The sequence below is a fragment of the Symphalangus syndactylus genome, chromosome 16 (genome assembly GCF_028878055.3).
Source record: "Symphalangus syndactylus isolate Jambi chromosome 16, NHGRI_mSymSyn1-v2.1_pri, whole genome shotgun sequence".
Lineage (NCBI taxonomy): Eukaryota > Metazoa > Chordata > Mammalia > Primates > Hylobatidae > Symphalangus > Symphalangus syndactylus.
Window position 1 is genome coordinate 30,500,538 of NC_072438.2, and position 17,735 is coordinate 30,518,272.

Here is a 17,735-nt window from a genome sequence, read left to right on the forward strand (position 1 = left end):
TAGAAAGGTATGAACCAAAGAAAGGTGTAAACTTGATGCATGGTAGGCATGAGATCAAAATGAATTCTATGTTACTTTTTTTGTTGAAGGAGGATTCTAGATCAATTTTTTTTTTTTAATTTGAGACATCATCTTGGCAAGTTCCAGCCATGCCCTCTTCTAGGGGAATTCCCCTATATCTTTGTTTTATACAATCCTGCTTGACTCCAGGTCACAGCTGACAGGACAAAGGAAAGACATTTTTCCCTGGATTTATAATGAGCTGTGACCTAATGGAAAAATACGAGCTTGCTCCATTGTTTTCCTCCCTCAAGGATGTTTGGAATTGAGGTACTGAGAGGCTGAGTTGGTTGGTGGTTGGCACTGGGGCTCAGAAGTAGCTTTGGCAGATGGGACGGCCATTTTGAGACCATGGCAGATTGAATGTGTAAAGAAAACTGGTTCTTTCTTAAGTATATATTTTTCGGTTTTGTCTCTGCTGCTTGAATCAGAAGGGAAAGCTGTTTCTGAAAGAAGAAATGGAGCAGATGTGTTGAGAGAAACTGGGATGGAAGAGATCAGTTTTCCCTGAGAAGCAAAGATTTTCTCAGCTCCCAACTTCAATTCTTTTGACTTCCACTTGCCGTTATTTTCTGTCATTGAGTCCCTGATCTATTTCTGTCATTTAAAATAATGTCCACTGCATCTGTATCTACTACCCAACTGCCCCCAATGCCACCTTTGTATTTGAGTTCATCTGGGTTGGTTGGTTTTTCTTGTATCCAAAAGACCTCTACCTCAAATATGTTTCATATTTTCTAAGATCAAATAAGCAGAAATGAGCTTAATTAGAGAAGATAATATTGACTATGAAAGAAAGCTATAGAAGTTTTAATCCTTAAAATAATCAATTCTTTCCTAAATACCCAGAAGCAGAATGGGATCCAAATGACCTCTCAAAGTTTCAAAATCCCTGGATTGGTAACAGGTGATCATTTAAAAAATACACATTTATTCAGAGAATTTGTTTATCAGTGACTTACACTGTTCTGAAAAACAAAGTTAAATAACCCTTTGACAGATTTATTCTCATTCAATACTCACATGCTCCTAAGGCGGCAGTATTAACATTCCCATTTTACAGATGAGGATACTGAGGTGTAGAGAGACCAAGTGATTTGTCCAAGATCCTTTGACTGAGTTTTCTGAGTCTGGGGCTCCCCTCTTAAAAATCCCACTCTGGCCGGGCGCAGTGGCTCAAGCCTGTAATCCTAGCACTTTGGGAGGCTGAGGCGGGTGGATCACGAGGTCAGGAGATCGAGACCATCCTGGCTAACACAGTGAAACCCTGTCTCTAATAAAACTACAAAAAATTGGCCAGGTGTGGTGGCGGGTGCCTATAATCCCAGCTATTCGGGAGGCTGAGTCAGGAGAATGGCGTGAACCCAGGAGGAAGAGCTCTCAGTGAGCCGAGATTGCGCCACTGCACTCCAGCCTGGGTGACAGAGTGAGACTTCATCTCAAAAAACAACAAAACAAAACCAAAAAATTCCCACGCCACTTCATGGAAAAGTTTCATTACAATATTGTATAAACTGTACGATCGAGAAGTGAAGTGCTTAATTCTGGGATAGTGAATATTAATTATGCAATGCCCTGTTGCTCTGCTGTGCTGATGAGTGAGAAAAAATTTTCTTAAAATTTACTTATCTTCATTTCAACGGACGGCTATCATGTGGTTTGAATTACATTGATTGGCCATCATTAATGACTTCTCCACAAAGGGGGGAAAAAGGAATTTGTTATTGTGATCAGGTCTGAAGTAGGTGACCATGAAGGCTGGTGAAATAGAGTCACATGTTTCTGGTTCAGGAACATTAGTAAACATGAGAAGTGGGATGTCATAGTGAGAACAGCTCAGTCTTTGTAGTGAGACAGACTGGGATTAAATGTGGGCCATGACATTTGTCAACACTGAGACTCTCTGAATGTCAGTTTTCTCATTTTTAAATGGGAATAAAAACACCCATCTCTAGAGCTCAGTGCTTGGATTTGGCAAAATGCATGACATCTGGTACATATAGTACAAGTTCAGTAAATGAAAGCTAATATTATTTTCATGTTCAAAGTCAATGGAAAGAGTTGGCTATGAAAACCCTCACACATACCAATACCCAGATTATTTTATCATATTATCTTTAGATATCTCATTTACAAAGGTAGAAATGTGGATTTACAGGGGTCCAGGGGTGGGATGGTGAAATACTCTTTCATTGAGAGAAAAAAGGAAAGTTTATAAAATTTCATGAGTATATTAGTTTTACTGCTACTGTAACAAATTATCACATATGAGCTGCTTAAAACAACAATTTGTTACCTTAGAGTTCTGTAGGTCAGAAGTCTGACATGGGTGTCTGTGAGGCTGAAATCAAGATACCTGCAGGGCTGTGTCTCTTTCTGAGGGATCTTTGGAAGAGTCTGTCTCTTGGTGCATTCAGGTTGTTGGCAGAATTCAGTTCCTTATGATTGTAGAACTGAGGTCTTTATTATCTTGCTGGCTATCAGCTAAGGACTGTTCTTAGCTTTGAGAAGCCGTCTGCATTCCTTGGCTCATGGTAGGTTTCCTTCCTCTATTTGCTTTCTTTCTTTTTTTTTTTTTGTTTTGAGACAGAGTCTCACTCTGTTGCCCAGGCTGGAGTGCAGTGGCGCGATCTCGGCTCACTGCAAGCTCCGCTTCCTGGGTTCACGCCATTCTTCTGCCTCAGCCTCCTGAGCAGCTGGGACTATAGGCACGCACCACTACACCCAGCTAATTTTTGTATTTTTTTAGAGATGGGGTTTCACCATGTTGACCAGGTTTGTCTCAAACTCCTGACCTTGTGATCCGCACAACTTTGCCTCCCAAAGTGCTGGGATTACAAGCATGAGCCACCGTGCCCTGCCCCCTTCCTCCATTTTTAAAGCCAGCAATAGTGGGTTGAGTTTCTCTCAAGCTGCCACTTCTCCTCCTCTTCCATTGTTGCATCTCTCTGACCCACTCTTCTGTCTTACTCTTCCACTTCTAAAAACTCATGTGGTTATATTGGATCCACCTGGACGCTCTAGGGAACTCTCCCCAATTCAAGGTCCATACCTTAATTGCATCTGCCAAGTCCCTTTTGCCATGGAAGGTAACATGTTCACCCATTTCATGGGTTAGAGAATGGACATCTCTGGGGGGAGGATGAGTTATTCTGCTACCAAGTGAGAAATAGCACAGAAGTGTGTCTTCCAAATATGGAGTTGTTATGCATGATTCACAGTACATTCCAGTTTGCAAAATAAATGAGCTGGTGTCAGAAATACCCACTTACCCAGACAGAGAGAAAACACATGATTGTGCATAATTTGGCTTCTGCTTACCTTGCTCATCTCTCACCATTCTATTCCTCTTTTGACACATTCTTCTTATACTGAACTTTTTATTCCCAGAAAGTGAGTGAATATACAAACACTGGCCAGGTCATATATGATAATAAAACTCAGACTGACAAAGGAAACCCAGGAAGCCAAACCTTAGCCTCTGCAGCAGTCAGCCCAGAATAGTCACAATGTGGTCAACTGATACCTTCTCTATTTTCTAACCCCTGCTCCCTGCTTCCAACTCAGGAGCAACCTGAGAAAACCAAATGTGCTCCCCAAACTAATCAGAAAGGATGCCCTGCTTCTAGTTAGCTCTCCAATAGCTTCCCAAGGCCAACACCCTTTAATCAGGGCACACCCAAGGGTTCTCTTTTTTGCACTCTAAAGCTTTTCCTCTGTCCTGACTGTATTTGAATACCTGCCAAATGCAAGTATTGGTGGCTGACTCTCTTGCTATAGCAAACTCTGAGTAAATAGTCTGTTTTTCTCATTTGAGTGGTCTTTATTTTAACATTTCCTTTGTGTATTTTTTTGTTTCCTCTTTTTCTCTTCCTTGATCACATTTTTCTCCTTACCTTAAGTGATTAACTTGTATTCATATTTTAAATATCAGCTTAGATGTCACTAATAACAATAATAATTACTATTTCGGTGATAGCTAACCTGTACTGAGCCCTTACCATATGCCAAGAACTGTTCTAAACATGTTTAATTTATCAACTCATTAAACTCTCACAACGATTAATTGAAGAAGTTTTCTCATTATCCACATTTCTCATACAGGAAAAGATAATTCAGAGAGATTAAGGATCTTGCCTAAGGTTGCAGAGCTAGTAGGTGAAAGACTTAGGACAGAATTTAGGTGGTCTGGCACCATAATTCACTCTTGAAACAATTATGCTACATTGCTTTCAGAATATTTTCAAATACCCTGAGTTTAGGATGGATATCCCTTCTCATATGTTTAAATAGGACTCTGTAATTTATCTACTACTCTATTATAATTGTTTATGAATTTCTCTGTAGTCTCTGCTACTAAGCTCCCTGAGGACAAGGGTGGTGTTTGTTTTGCTTATGTTTGTATGTCAAGCATATAGTAGTTTCTCTATCAATGTGTATTTAAGGAATTAACAAACAAATGATCTAATGAATGAAATACATACAAAAGTGTGAATTGTTATTTTTAAAAATTGAAGGCTCTTAAGAAAAAAGAAAGTGACCTTTTCCTTAGGCAAACTTTCAGTGCAACACACTTCTGCATATGACTTCATAATCTTTATCCAGGAAACAACTTCTTAAAACAGGGCAGCTTCTCTTGTCTAAGCTTAGGTTGCCTCCATATTTTTAAATATAAAACCACATGAAATACTAACATCAGCCTCTTCCCAGAAAGTCTCTTCCAAGCTAATCGTCATCATTAAGCTAGACTCAGTGAATTCTTGACATAAATTCTGAGCCAGGGCATGTTCAATTTAGAAACTTTCTTCTGAACTCTGCAGCAAGCCTAAAAACTCTCTCTTACACACTTGCAGTCCTGGAAAAATCAGATGAGAGCCAGAGGTGGCTATGTATCCCCATGAACTATGTTGGAGTTTTAGAGCAAACCTCCAACTGGGTACTTTTAATGTCCTAAGCCTCTGGCTGCCTGTCCTTGTAACCCAGATTCTGGGGCAGATGCTGAGCTCTCGTTCATTCTCATTAGGTCTCTTTTCCTAGACTTGTGAGACTAATAGACCTGGAAAAGCATTAAGGCAGTCATCTGGATCAATTCCTTTACTTTATATTTAATACCATTGGATCTATGCATTTATTAAACAAATATTTATTAACCTCTAAATTTCTGGTACTGTCCTAGGATTTGGAGATCCAGAGGTGAATTAAACAAGCCCCCTGCTATCATGGGGTTTGTATTCTAGTGGGGCTAAGAGACAGAAATGAGCATACATGCAAATGCATGAAATCATTTCAATAAGTGTGAAAATAACACAAAGTTAGATAACAGTGATCTGCCTAAATGTATCCATTTCAATACGTTTATCTTTCAATCATGTCACCCTATTAAACTCCTACTTCTTGATCAACTACTCTTTGGAATTCTCAATGTTTCCTCTCAGTCTTTCATTGATTATATCAAGGAAGTAATAAAACTTGTTTTGAATAAAAGTCATTCAGAAAATTGTTTTTGATCTTCTCCCTTTTTAAAATTTATTGCCAACATACTACAAATAACTTTTCTTCTTAGGGCACTTTTTTTTTTTTCCTCCTAGGAATTGATTATTACAACAAGATCATCGATGATTTGTTAAAAAATGGGGTTACTCCCATTGTGACACTCTACCACTTTGATTTGCCTCAGGCTTTAGAAGACCAAGGAGGCTGGTTGTCAGAGGCAATCATTGAATCCTTTGACAAATATGCTCAGTTTTGCTTCAGTACCTTTGGGGATCGTGTCAAGCAGTGGATCACCATAAATGAAGCTAATGTTCTTTCTGTGATGTCATATGACTTAGGTATGTTTCCTCCGGGTATCCCTCACTTTGGAACTGGAGGTTATCAGGCAGCTCATAATTTGATTAAGGCTCATGCCAGATCCTGGCACAGCTATGATTCCTTATTTCGAAAAGAGCAGAAAGGTATGGTGTCCCTATCACTTTTTGCAGTCTGGTTGGAACCAGCAGATCCCAACTCAGTGTCTGACCAGGAAGCTGCTAAAAGAGCCATCACTTTCCATCTGGATTTATTTGCTAAACCCATATTCATTGATGGTGATTATCCTGAAGTTGTCAAGTCTCAGATTGCCTCCATGAGTCAAAAGCAAGGCTATCCATCATCGAGGCTTCCAGAATTCACTGAAGAAGAGAAGAAAATGATCAAAGGCACTGCTGATTTTTTTGCTGTGCAGTATTATACAACTCGCTTAATCAAGTACCAAGAGAACAAGAAAGGAGAACTAGGTATTCTCCAGGATGCGGAAATTGAATTTTTTCCAGATCCATCTTGGAAAAATGTGGATTGGATCTATGTGGTACCATGGGGAGTACGTAAACTACTGAAATATATTAAGGTAAATGTATGATTTTTTGTGTGTCCATGTACACCCAATTATGTGAAGATGGGCAAGACAGGCATATGTATATATATATATGGACCTGAAAAAAGAATTACTTTAGGTAATAGCATATACATTTGCTGGCCTGGGAAGAGCAGATTAGGATTTGAGTTGATGAGGGGTAACTAGCTGGTAAAGGCTTCAAAAGCAGTGGTCAAAGTCTAGGATTTGTTGTTAAAGTTACTTGTGGCCATAGAAGTAATTTGGACGTATTTTTCAATCTGGTGTCACAACTATGATTATAAAAGACGTTTTAAGGATTGAGATAACTGGATCCTTTTTTTGAGTCTTAGCTATACTGGATGACATCCAGTTAGCTAAAATTAAAATTTCAAGTACAGGTTTTCAGGACCCCTCCTGTGGGAGATGTAGAATGTAGCTGCTGGCAGGACTGAGGGGTTAAGGAGCAGTGACAATCAACAGATGCTGATGGAAGAAAGATATTTCTGTCTTCTCATTATAGTAAGAGTCATTTGACTGTCTTCATGGACAGTTTTGCGTTTCCATTGTTAGTTATAAAAGGTCAGTGCATGGAAAATTAAGTTAATAGGGTCAGTGCAATTTGATGAAAACTAGTTTTGGGATTGTAGCTTACAGAAGATAGAGGGTAATGTACCTGATTTTATGAGCTTTCTTTTTTTAAAACATCTGTTTGGAATAAAACTTCTGCTCTTTTTTTCTAGGATACATATAATAACCCTGTAATTTATATCACTGAGAATGGGTTTCCCCAGAGTGACCCAGCGCCTCTTGATGACACTCAACGCTGGGAGTATTTCAGACAAACATTTCAGGAACTGTTCAGAGGTACCGTTTGAAATGATGAAAGATCAATTGTGCAAACTTAATATAATTTTCCCATTTGCTTATTTGCATTCAGCAAAGACCAATAATGTTTGAAAGCTGAAATCCATGTAAATCAATGCAAAGCTATATAATTAGGAGAGGGGGGAAAAAAGTATTTAGGAAAGAGGAAGTGGAGGATTTTGGCCTAGCTACCACCTCCTGAAATGGAATCACGTAAAAAGCGACTGTCTTCAGCATTTTGTGACTCCTGGGTGAAGGTGACAAAAACAGAAGGAGTGGTGGCTGTTGGGAGAGAACATCAGTTATTACAAAAAAGATTAGCACTGATCAACTATAACATGCTTATTTGCATATTTTAATATCCTAACTACCAAAGAAAATGAAATGACAGGATTTTTAAAGAACCCAAATTAAGCATCTGTGCAATAAACTTAAAAATGGCATAAGTCCTCCATCAATGTATGTTGCATTTAAGCTGTAACCAAGCAGCCCAGTTAGAAACATTTTTATTGTCATATGGAAAACGTGAGTTGTGTTATAAGATAATGTTATTTTAGTACCTCTTTTCCCTCCATGGAATTCTTTTCATATGAATTCTTATCATATTTGAAAAGAATATGATCCATATCATGAAGGAATAATCTTTAACTGGTAACACACATTTCTAGGCAAGTTAGCACCTCCTCTCCTATTATTTGTTGCTTCCCAAATTTAATTCCTCTTTTTTTTTTTTTTTTGAGACGGAATCTTGCTCTGTCGCCCAGGCTGGAGTGTAGTGGCGCTATCTGGGCTCACTGCAAGCTCCGCCTCCCAGGTTCACACCATTCTCCTGCCTCAGCCTCCTAGTAGCTGGGGCTACAGGCTCCCGCCACCATGCCCGGCTAAATTTTTGTATTTTCAGTAGAGATGGGGTTTCACCGTGTTAGCTGGGATGGTCTTGATCTCCTGACCTCGTGATCTGCCCACCTTGGCCTCCCAAAGTGCTGGGATTACAGACATGAGCCACTGCACCTGACCAATTTCTCCTTCTTAAAAAGGAATCATGTCATAGCAACAAAATCCAATGTAAAATGAGACTTTAAATTTCCTTTTTTTTTAAACCATGATAGCCACACTTATTTCTTATCGTTCTGAGAGGTTCTGACATTATTCTTTCTAAAATTATTCAGTATTACACTGGTAATAACCAGAAGGAATTCTGGAAAGTGACACAAAGTGGTCTTTTTCCAAAACCTGAAATTTATTGACTGGATCCTTCACTCAGGCCTGGAGTTTATTGGCAGAGAGCAATTGGATTCTTGCAATTTGACCCAAGTGAAGAAATTATTTTGTATTACACACAAAATAGATTCTTCCGGGTAGGAGTTCATCTTCTGATAAGAGAGGGAAATCTCTAGCTTTCTGAGATTCCTCTCCACTTCTCCCTGTAGATGGGTCCTATTCATAGTTAATCTATTGATATTTCCAGGCTTTATCCTGAAGAACAAATAGGCTAGTTACTACCTGGCAGATTTATGGATGGCTACAGGGAACACAAATGACTTGCCTAAAATTGCTCTGTGTATTTTTGGGAAAAGAGAGATAAAGAGATAAAGAGAAATTGCTTTTTTTTTTTGTTTCCATTCCCAGCCTGGTACTCTGTTCAGCCCTAATCATATAGAGGCATTTCGTTGTTTTTTCAAATAGCTTCAAGTACTTTATACCATCCTTTACATCTTTAATGCTAAACGCTTAATGATCAACCCCAAACCAAGGTGATTCAAGGATAGAAAAGTAACAGAAGGTAAGAGTGGAAAACGAGAAAAGATTTGGGTTTCTAAGAGACAGGAGAGAATAGGGTTAGGGCGAAAAATATGTTTCTCAATTTGTGGAACTTCTTTTTTGTCTTCAAATTACTTGGTGAGAGGTTTATTAGGCATATAAAACATTTATTGTCTACAGCATCTATGTTCTCTTCTGAATCTTAACAGTAGGCTAGCTATATTCACTGTAATAAACACATACTATTTTTGTTTTGCCTTTTAAAAAAATTGACTTTTAAAATGTGTAGAAATGTATATATTGAGAAGAAAAACATATACATAAATGTATTTATTCTGGACTGGGTATAGTGGTGTGGTAACTTTTTTTTTTTTTTGAGATGGAGTCTCGCTCTGTCACCCAGGCTGGAGTGCAGTGGCGCGATCTTGGCTCACTGAAAGCTCTGCCTCCCGGGTTCACACCATTCTTCTGCCTCAGTCTCCCAAGCAGCTGGGATTATAGGCGCCTGCTACTACGCCTGGCTAATTTTTTGTATTTTTAGTAGAGACCATAGCCAGGATGGTCTCGATCTCCTGACCTCATGATCTGCCCGCCTCGGCCTCCCGAAGTGCTGGGATTACAGGCGTGAGCCACTGCGCCCCACTGTGGTGTGGTAACTTTTTTATGTATTCTCGTAGTGGACACCAATTATTTCTGCTGCGGTGCAACTCTCTTTCCCCTTTCTTCTATAAAATACTCACCTCCCCATCTACATGCTTACCACAGGGACATCCATGCAAGTGGAATACAATCCTCCTCCTTGAGCAGATAATTGACTGGTCCAAACGTAGGCACAGGACGTGAGCTGGGACAATTTCAGTTCTTCCCTGGGACTTAGAACGTGGACCAATTAGTTTCTTAATCTCTTGGACTGGGTTGGGTGGATGTAGCTTTGTGAGCCACCGGTGACTCGGGTCTACCCTGTAAGCTTAGGCACAGTGAGAAGGGAAGATATCCATGCATTAAAGGAAGGGAAAGTAAACATGGAGAACTTCCAGACAGCACTGGAGCCTCTGCTTTTCATTTTTCCTGAGATCTGTCTGCATGCAAGTTCTCGAGAGACATTACTTTCATCATAATAAAGTGCTCTTTGTGCTTAATCTTATTCTAATTGGACTTCTATCTCTTGAATAAAAAGAGTTGTAATTGATACCATCATCTCGTTTCCTTCTCAAAACAATGATATGAAGTCATTACTCCTACTTTATAGATGAGGAAACTGAGTTTCAAAGAGGCTACATTATTTGCTAAAGATTATAAAGGCACTAAGTAGTATTTCCTGGAACAAGGCTGAATGCATGTAATTATTATTATTATTATTATTAACTATTTGGTGTGAGATATGATCTGTGAGTTCAGGGCTCTCTGAGTTAGAGTGTTTATTTGTCCCACCACACAGAAGCTTTTCCTTATGCTTGGTTACTTTGGGCTTGCAGGTATTCTTTCAAAGTGCTTCATGCTCTCTGTGAAAGAGCGGACAGGTTCTGTGACCTTGAGCAAAGCTCAAACGCCCCATATCCTAGTTCTCATCAAAAGAGCAGAGCTGAACTTGCTAATCAATTTTCTGAGACTCCTCCGAGGTAATGCTGATGATCTTGGTTGGCAAGAACTTTAATATTAAGAAGCACCCTGTGAGCAATTAAAAATAATAACAGGCCAAGGAAGATATTCCTGGGAAGCGCTGCAGGTGAGAAGTCACCAAAACCCAGGGAGTCAGATGGATGATGGCTCTGTGATTCCCAGGAACAAAGCCTTTCCTCTGACATCACACATATGGACAGGCACATAATTACACTATAGATGGATCAATGGGTCCACTTGGAGGTCTTACTGATCTCTTCAGGTAGATTCCCGCAGCAGTGAATCGAGGATTAAAAGGTATGCTAATGTTTCTGTTTCCTTTTGGAATATGAGAAAAAAAGAGAAAAAAAGTCATTTTAGAATAAAAAGAGAGAAATCAGCTAGTGCCTTTTAAATTTTGCATTGCTTAATTGTATTAAACACCTTTTAATAGGTTATATTTTAAGTAATGTAGAGGCAGGTGAGAGTAAAGGATACCAAAAACTTGAAATAACATATAACTAGATTTGCATTCCAGATCTGCAAATTATTCAATAAGGGACCTTTAGCAAATTGCTCAACCTGTCTAATCCTCAGTTTGTTTATCTATAAAAATGGGGATAATGTTTTTTTTTTTTCTGGCGGGGTTATATTGAGATTCCATTTCATGAGCTAATGTGTAAAATTCCCTTAGCAACTGCCTTATCCACAGTAGCTCCTTAACCAATGGTAACAGTTATTATTATTAACAAAATGTGCACTCTTAAAAGCATATATATTACCTCCAAGTTATTCTCGTTATTAAAAAAATGCCATTCCAAGACTTGTTATTTTTCTATCCCCCCCACAAATTATAGCAGACTATTTCCCCATATTTATGTGTTTCTCTTCCTTGTTGAGGAACTTCTGGATGTGTGTTATAACATTGGTCCTCTGGCTTTTTCTAGTGTGAATTGCACTGAGGAGAAAGCAGCGCCTCCATTCATTATTTCCCTGTGGGAGGTGACCAGATTAGGTGAAAAGTCAAATCATTGACAGCGGAAACTGCTGTCAAGCAACTGGGAATTGTTCTGCTACTTGAATCTTTGTATATGTTTAAGATTCAATGACATTCAAATAGTTAAAATTTTCTTGTATCATAGGAATTTTTATTATATTCATAACATTTATGCCACTGTTCGATACTTCAGAGCCAATGGGCAATTTTGGCTTCACATGTAGATGCATACAAATGGATACCTCTCCAGTCTAAATGCTTTCATGGAGATGAGGAAGGATGGGGAGCCAGGGGCCAATGCTCCAACGGCCGGTACTGCCCCCATCACCTAAATTATCTTGAAAGGGGATCCAAGCGGTGCTCAACCTGTTTCTCATACCTACCCAGCACATGTGTGCTTTTAGCCTGGCTTATGATCCTTCCTCCATCTGGAATGCCATGCTCTTTGCTTTCTTCCTGGCCCACTTTTGTTTGAAGTAGATGAGCGTGCTTGAAGTCAGAGAAAACATAGGTTTGAGACCTGATTCTGCCCATTATGAGCCCAAAACTTTTGGGAAAATTCTGAAACAGGCAACCACTTCAGTCATCTAATCTCTAAAATGGGGATAATAAGAACATTGATCTTCTAAAGAGTGGTGAAAAATGAGCAAGATAATGCTTATGATGCCTAAAAAAAGTATGGCACATTTCCTAAGGATTCTGGAAATGATTAATTTTTTGATGGGGTGGGGGTGCTGTGAATTCTCTGAGGGCTGGAGCTTTGTCTTTTTTTTATAATTAAATCTTCAACTCTAAGCACCATGACTGTTATATAGCAGTGTTATACACATATTTGTTGAATTTGGTTCTATCATGGAAAGGCTAGATAATGAATAATGAGAAATAAATGACTAAATGGTTGGGAGGCATATTTTCTTTCCCTGAAAAAATATACCCCACACATTAAAAAAAAATGCAGCCTTCTGAAAAGTTTCTGAGCCAGTCCAACTTTCCAGGCAGATCCATGCCTGAGTTAGCACAGCGGTAGATGATTGCAGAGAAGGTTTGTTAATGACCAGCTTTCGGCTTTTAATGACAAAACCCCTCAGCAAGATGTCATCGAAGTTATTGAAGACTTCACTGAAAGTGTTGAAGCTGATACATTGTAACAAGAAGGTTATAAATCTTGCAGCTTGGATATACCACCAAGACAAGATGCTGAGCACAGAATCACCCTGCTGTTGTCTGTCAGCATTCTCCCTCCCCCTACGTCTTTCCCTTCCCACGGAGAGCAGGTAAAGGAGAAATACATCTATTTCCCAAAGTAGTGCAGACCTGGCAGCCACCTGCCTATGCCAATTTCAGATCACAGAGGCCCATTTAACTGGACAAAATGTGTTAAGCACCTGTGTTTTTCTAAATGTGCATTAGAAAAAAATCCTAAGCATTAGGGAAAGATCTCAAAGGTTAATACGGTGACCTTTTAGAAACACCAGCCAATTAAAAATCTATTGCAAGCTCAGAATAGTGTCCCAAATACCTGAATATAGATTCTCACTCTGTATCTATTGTTTTATTGCTTCTCAGAGGACATCATTGTCACCTTGGCCCCTAGGAAGCAGTTCATGTCGTAACTCCTGTTAAACATAACTGTATGGCTTTGGGGCCACATGGGGTGGGATTTGGATTGACTCAGCACTGCTAACAAGGCTGCTCCTGGCTGCATTGGATGGCTGCTAGCCACAAGGGGCCAGGTCAGAACACAGAGGAAGAACGAGGTTGAAGGCTGGGCATGAGAATGGCTAGTGGGTGCTACTATACAGAGTATGCAATTTTTGTTTTTTAATTTTTTTAATTGACAAAAATTGTATCTATTTATTGTGTACAACATGTTTTGAAACATGTATACAATCTAAAATGCCTTAAACACATGCATTACCTCACCTATTATCATTTTTTTCATGGTGGGAATGCTTACCATCTACTCTTTTAGTAATTTAAAAGAATATAACAGATTGTTATTAATTATAATCATATTATTTATGTTGTACAATAAATCTCTTGAATTTGTGCCCCCTATCCAACTGAAATGTTGTCTCTTTTGAAACAGCATCTCCTGAGTTCCCCAGCCCCATAAACGAAATCATTTATGTCTACATATGCTCTGAATGCCTTAAAATGTTAGATGTTATTCTCACCATCTACTCTCTGCTTCTATGAGGTTCACTTTTTTAGATTCCACATATAAGTGAGATCATGTGGTATTTATCCTTCTGTGCCTGGTTTCTTTCACTTAACATAATGTCCTATAGGTTCATCTGTGTTGTTGCAAATGACAGGATTTTATTCTTTTTAAGGTCCAATTGTAGAACCATGCTGTTTTGGTTACTGTAGCCTTGTAGCATAGTTTAAAGTTGGGTAATGTGATTTCTCCAGCTTCACTCTTTTTGCTTAAGATTGCTTTGGCTACTCGGGCTCTTTTTTGATTACATATGAGTTTTAGAATAATATTTTTCTAAATCTGTGAAAAATGACACTGTATTCCCCATTTTCTTTATCCATTCATCCATTGTGGACACTTAGGTTGATCCCACATCCTGGCTATTGTGAATAATGGTGCAGTGAACATGGGAATGCAGATATCTCTTTGACATACTGATTTCATTTCCTTTGGATACATGGTAGTTTTATTTGTGGAATTTGAAAAGTCATGAAGAAAATAATTTCTTATGTTTGTGTCCCACTAGTCTACATATGTAGGCCACACTTAGACTCAGCCAGGGTTTAGAGAGTTATCCTTAAAAAGGGATATGCCAGATGCCCTTCTCATTTATTTCCCCCTACTACTTCCACCCATGGCATACTTGTCGTTTGCCCTTCCTTCCCATTGGTAAGCATGGAAGAGTAGAATGCATCGAAGTAGAAAGTCTGAAGGCTTTGGAGAGGAAAGATGAACAGAGTTCTCTGCTCTAGTGGTGTGTCTTTGGGTAAGTCACCATTGGAAAATGATGAATTTCTCTAAATGTGAATTTCCTCATCTGTAAAATGGGACTAATGCTAACTGCTGTTCTGCCTAATCTAAAGACAGTTGTGAAAATAAAATGAGATCATTTATATCTACATATGCTCTGAACACCTTAGACTGTTAGATGTTATTCTCATATTTGATATACGTACTTTATGCTTCTGTTTAAGGACATTCATCACTCTGGTCAAAATACATTATCTGGACCTCAACATTCTCCACTGCCAAGGAAAGGGGTTGGTGCTCATTATTTGGGTCTTTTCAAAGTCTAGATTCTCAGATTTTATGAATTTATTTTCCTGCACATTTCTATACTGCTATAACATTGTGACCAATTTAAGGGTTTTTAGAGAACATGTACTACGACCAAGTGATTAATATAGTGCTTAATAAAGCCAGAATAACACACACATACACACACACATTCACACATACACAGAAATATATATATATATATATATATATATATATATATATATATACACACATATAATTTGTGTGTCTCTAGCTACCTATCTGTGTAAGTTTATGTAAGTTTTTTGATGAGCTACTTCACCACACTTGTCTGGTGAGGCATATATTGATGTGGTCAGAAACTTAAACCATTTATCAGGAACGTTCTCTTAGAAACATAGAACCTGGCATACCTGCTTCACAAGAACAGGTTTCATGGAGTTGCCCATGTGAGAAGCAGCTTGATCACACATCAGAGAATCTTTCCTTGTGCTTTTTAACTAGAAACAATTATCTTCTCTGTCTGTAGTATTCCAATATCTATGCTGTGCCCCAACTGATGGACATCGCTTTGGGCTTTTTAACTCAGTTTCGACTACTCTGAAGTGATACCTAAAGTCTCCCACCATCTCAGGTCCAGTGAATTTTAAGAATACAATAAAGCCTTAAAAAAAAATCAGATGATTTCAAACTAACCTTTCTTTTTTTCTTTTTTTTTTTTTTTTGAGACGGAGTCTCACTTTGTTGCCCAGGCTGGAGTGCAGTGGCGCGATCTCGGCTCACTGCAAGCTCCGCCTCCCAGGTTCATGCCATTCTCCTGCCTCAGCCTCCTGAGTAGCTGGGACTACAGGCGCCCGCCACCACGCCCAGCTAATTTTTTTTTTTGTATTTTTTTAGTAGAGACAGAATTTCACCGTGTTAGCCAGGATGGTCTCAATCTCCTGACCTCGTGATCTGCCCGCCTTGTCCTCCCAAAGTGCTGGGATTACAGGCGTGAGCCACTGTGCCCGGCCGTAACCTTTCTTTTTTTCATGAAAATGTATAGTGTAACAGGAAGCAGAAGCTCAGTTTTTGTTTTCACAACTGTGAAAAAGACCAATAAGGAAAACAATTGTTATTTATCTGAAAAAAATTAGCCTTTCCAATATGAAGAGTTGGCTGAATGGAAACTAGAAAAAGGGGAAGGGGGAGAAGAGAAAGAATTCAATAATGATTTTTATTATTTATTGATTTATCTTTTTTTTTCTATTCCCTAGATAGCTTCAGGGAGGATTCAATAATGATTTTTAAAAACTGGTTCCAAGAGAGAGCCATGTTGGAATATTTTAGTGATTAGAGGGCTACTGGAATTGAAGCAAGGTGAATTTCTCAGGTTTCCCCCAGAGTGTAGATGAAATGGTCCTCAAGCATCTGTCTACATTAGCTCTTATTCCCTGATCTCCAGAATAATCTGGTTACTATCTGCCTCTTAGTCATCTCGGGAGTGAAAAAGCACTGCCTTCGAATGAAGCCAGTAGAGTTCAACTTTAGTGTGATTCACAGGCGTTGCCTGGATAACTGTGTTAAGGATTCTGTTGGATAGCTATGGGCTCATGGAAAGAATCAAAAGAAGTAGATGGTCAAATGATACCTATTTCTGCTCATGAAACTTAACATGAGTTTTCCCATGCTTGGAAAGAGATATTCCTCATTGTAGATTAATACATTGACATTAGGTTTTGCAAATAAAAATCTTGTTCATTAGTAGGGATTAGCTCTTGGTGCAGTGAAAAAAAAATGAAATGATGGATTTGCAGTGCTGATTATCAGACCTTAGGCGGAGCTGATCTCACCAGTTCTATAACCTTCCTCTCTGTAGTCTTCTCATCTTACCTTTTTATAGCTTCAATGTTGCTTATATTGGTCAGTTGCTCTACAGTGATATAAATATTGTTTCTGCCAACTTTCACAGACTCCTAATTGTGTGAATTACTGGTTCACTACCTCCTATCTTATTTTTTTCAATAGTGAGCCTGATACTATGTAGACAAAAATCAGCAATATTATGATTAAAAACATTAAAAATTGATGCCATGACCACTGCATAGGCTTCTAACTGCAGTATTGTAACAAATAATTGTTGAATAAGACAATTGAATATATGGAACTTGAGAGATACTTTGATTCTTGAAGATGATATCCATGATAATCTTTGAAAAAAAAAAGAAGAGCATTTTCAGGAGAAAATGAAAGTTATTAAAAGGTAAAAGAACTCATAGGCAGAAGAAGGGTACCTAAAGATTTTATTCACCATTTTTAAAGACAAAATTCTCACCAGAATAAAGTTTTGGAGTTTTGAGCTATATACTCAGCATTCAGTAAGTGCTCAGTAAATGTTTAATAACTGAAAGGAGATTGAGCCTAGATTAGCAGAAAAACTGAATTACTTACTTCTGGGAATTTCAATGAAATATTAGACTTATGCCACCATTGTGCTTTTTTGACTTCTAAAGAAGTGGCAGATTATTTATTCTATTATAAACAATTTGTATGTATTGGAATATGCATGAAAGCTAATTATGTCCTTTTGGTATTAAACTTTGTTTGGGACAACAATAATTTAAATATATGCTAGAGTTTTAAAGCTCTCATGTATAAATTCTCGTAAGCTCTCCGTGCTTCAGTTTCTTTAATTGAAAATAAAAGGGCTAAACTAGCTGATCTTTTGGGATACTGCCAGCCTAAGAATTTTGTGACCTTCCAGATAGTCGTTCTGCAGAAGTATGTCACGGATCACGTTTTATTAGAACTCTTGATAATTTCTTAGGCTATAAAATTTAGTCCAAGGAATTATAATTAATGGT

General features: G+C 38.4%; 1 protein-coding gene across 2 annotated transcripts in view; it reads left to right on the forward strand.

Moving 5' to 3' along the window:
- The window catches only part of LOC129464718 (cytosolic beta-glucosidase), a 134,224-nt gene that overhangs the window by 47,927 nt on the left and 68,562 nt on the right, over nt 1-17,735 (forward strand). Inside the window, exons 3-4 of one of the 2 annotated variants that reach the window (XM_055246083.1) lie at nt 5,649-6,445; nt 7,174-7,297. The exons of the other annotated variant lie outside the window; for it this stretch is intronic. Coding sequence (XP_055102058.1) covers nt 5,649-6,445; nt 7,174-7,297 — 921 coding nt within the window. The remainder of the gene's footprint in view (nt 1-5,648; nt 6,446-7,173; nt 7,298-17,735) is intronic. 2 annotated transcript variants of the gene reach the window in all.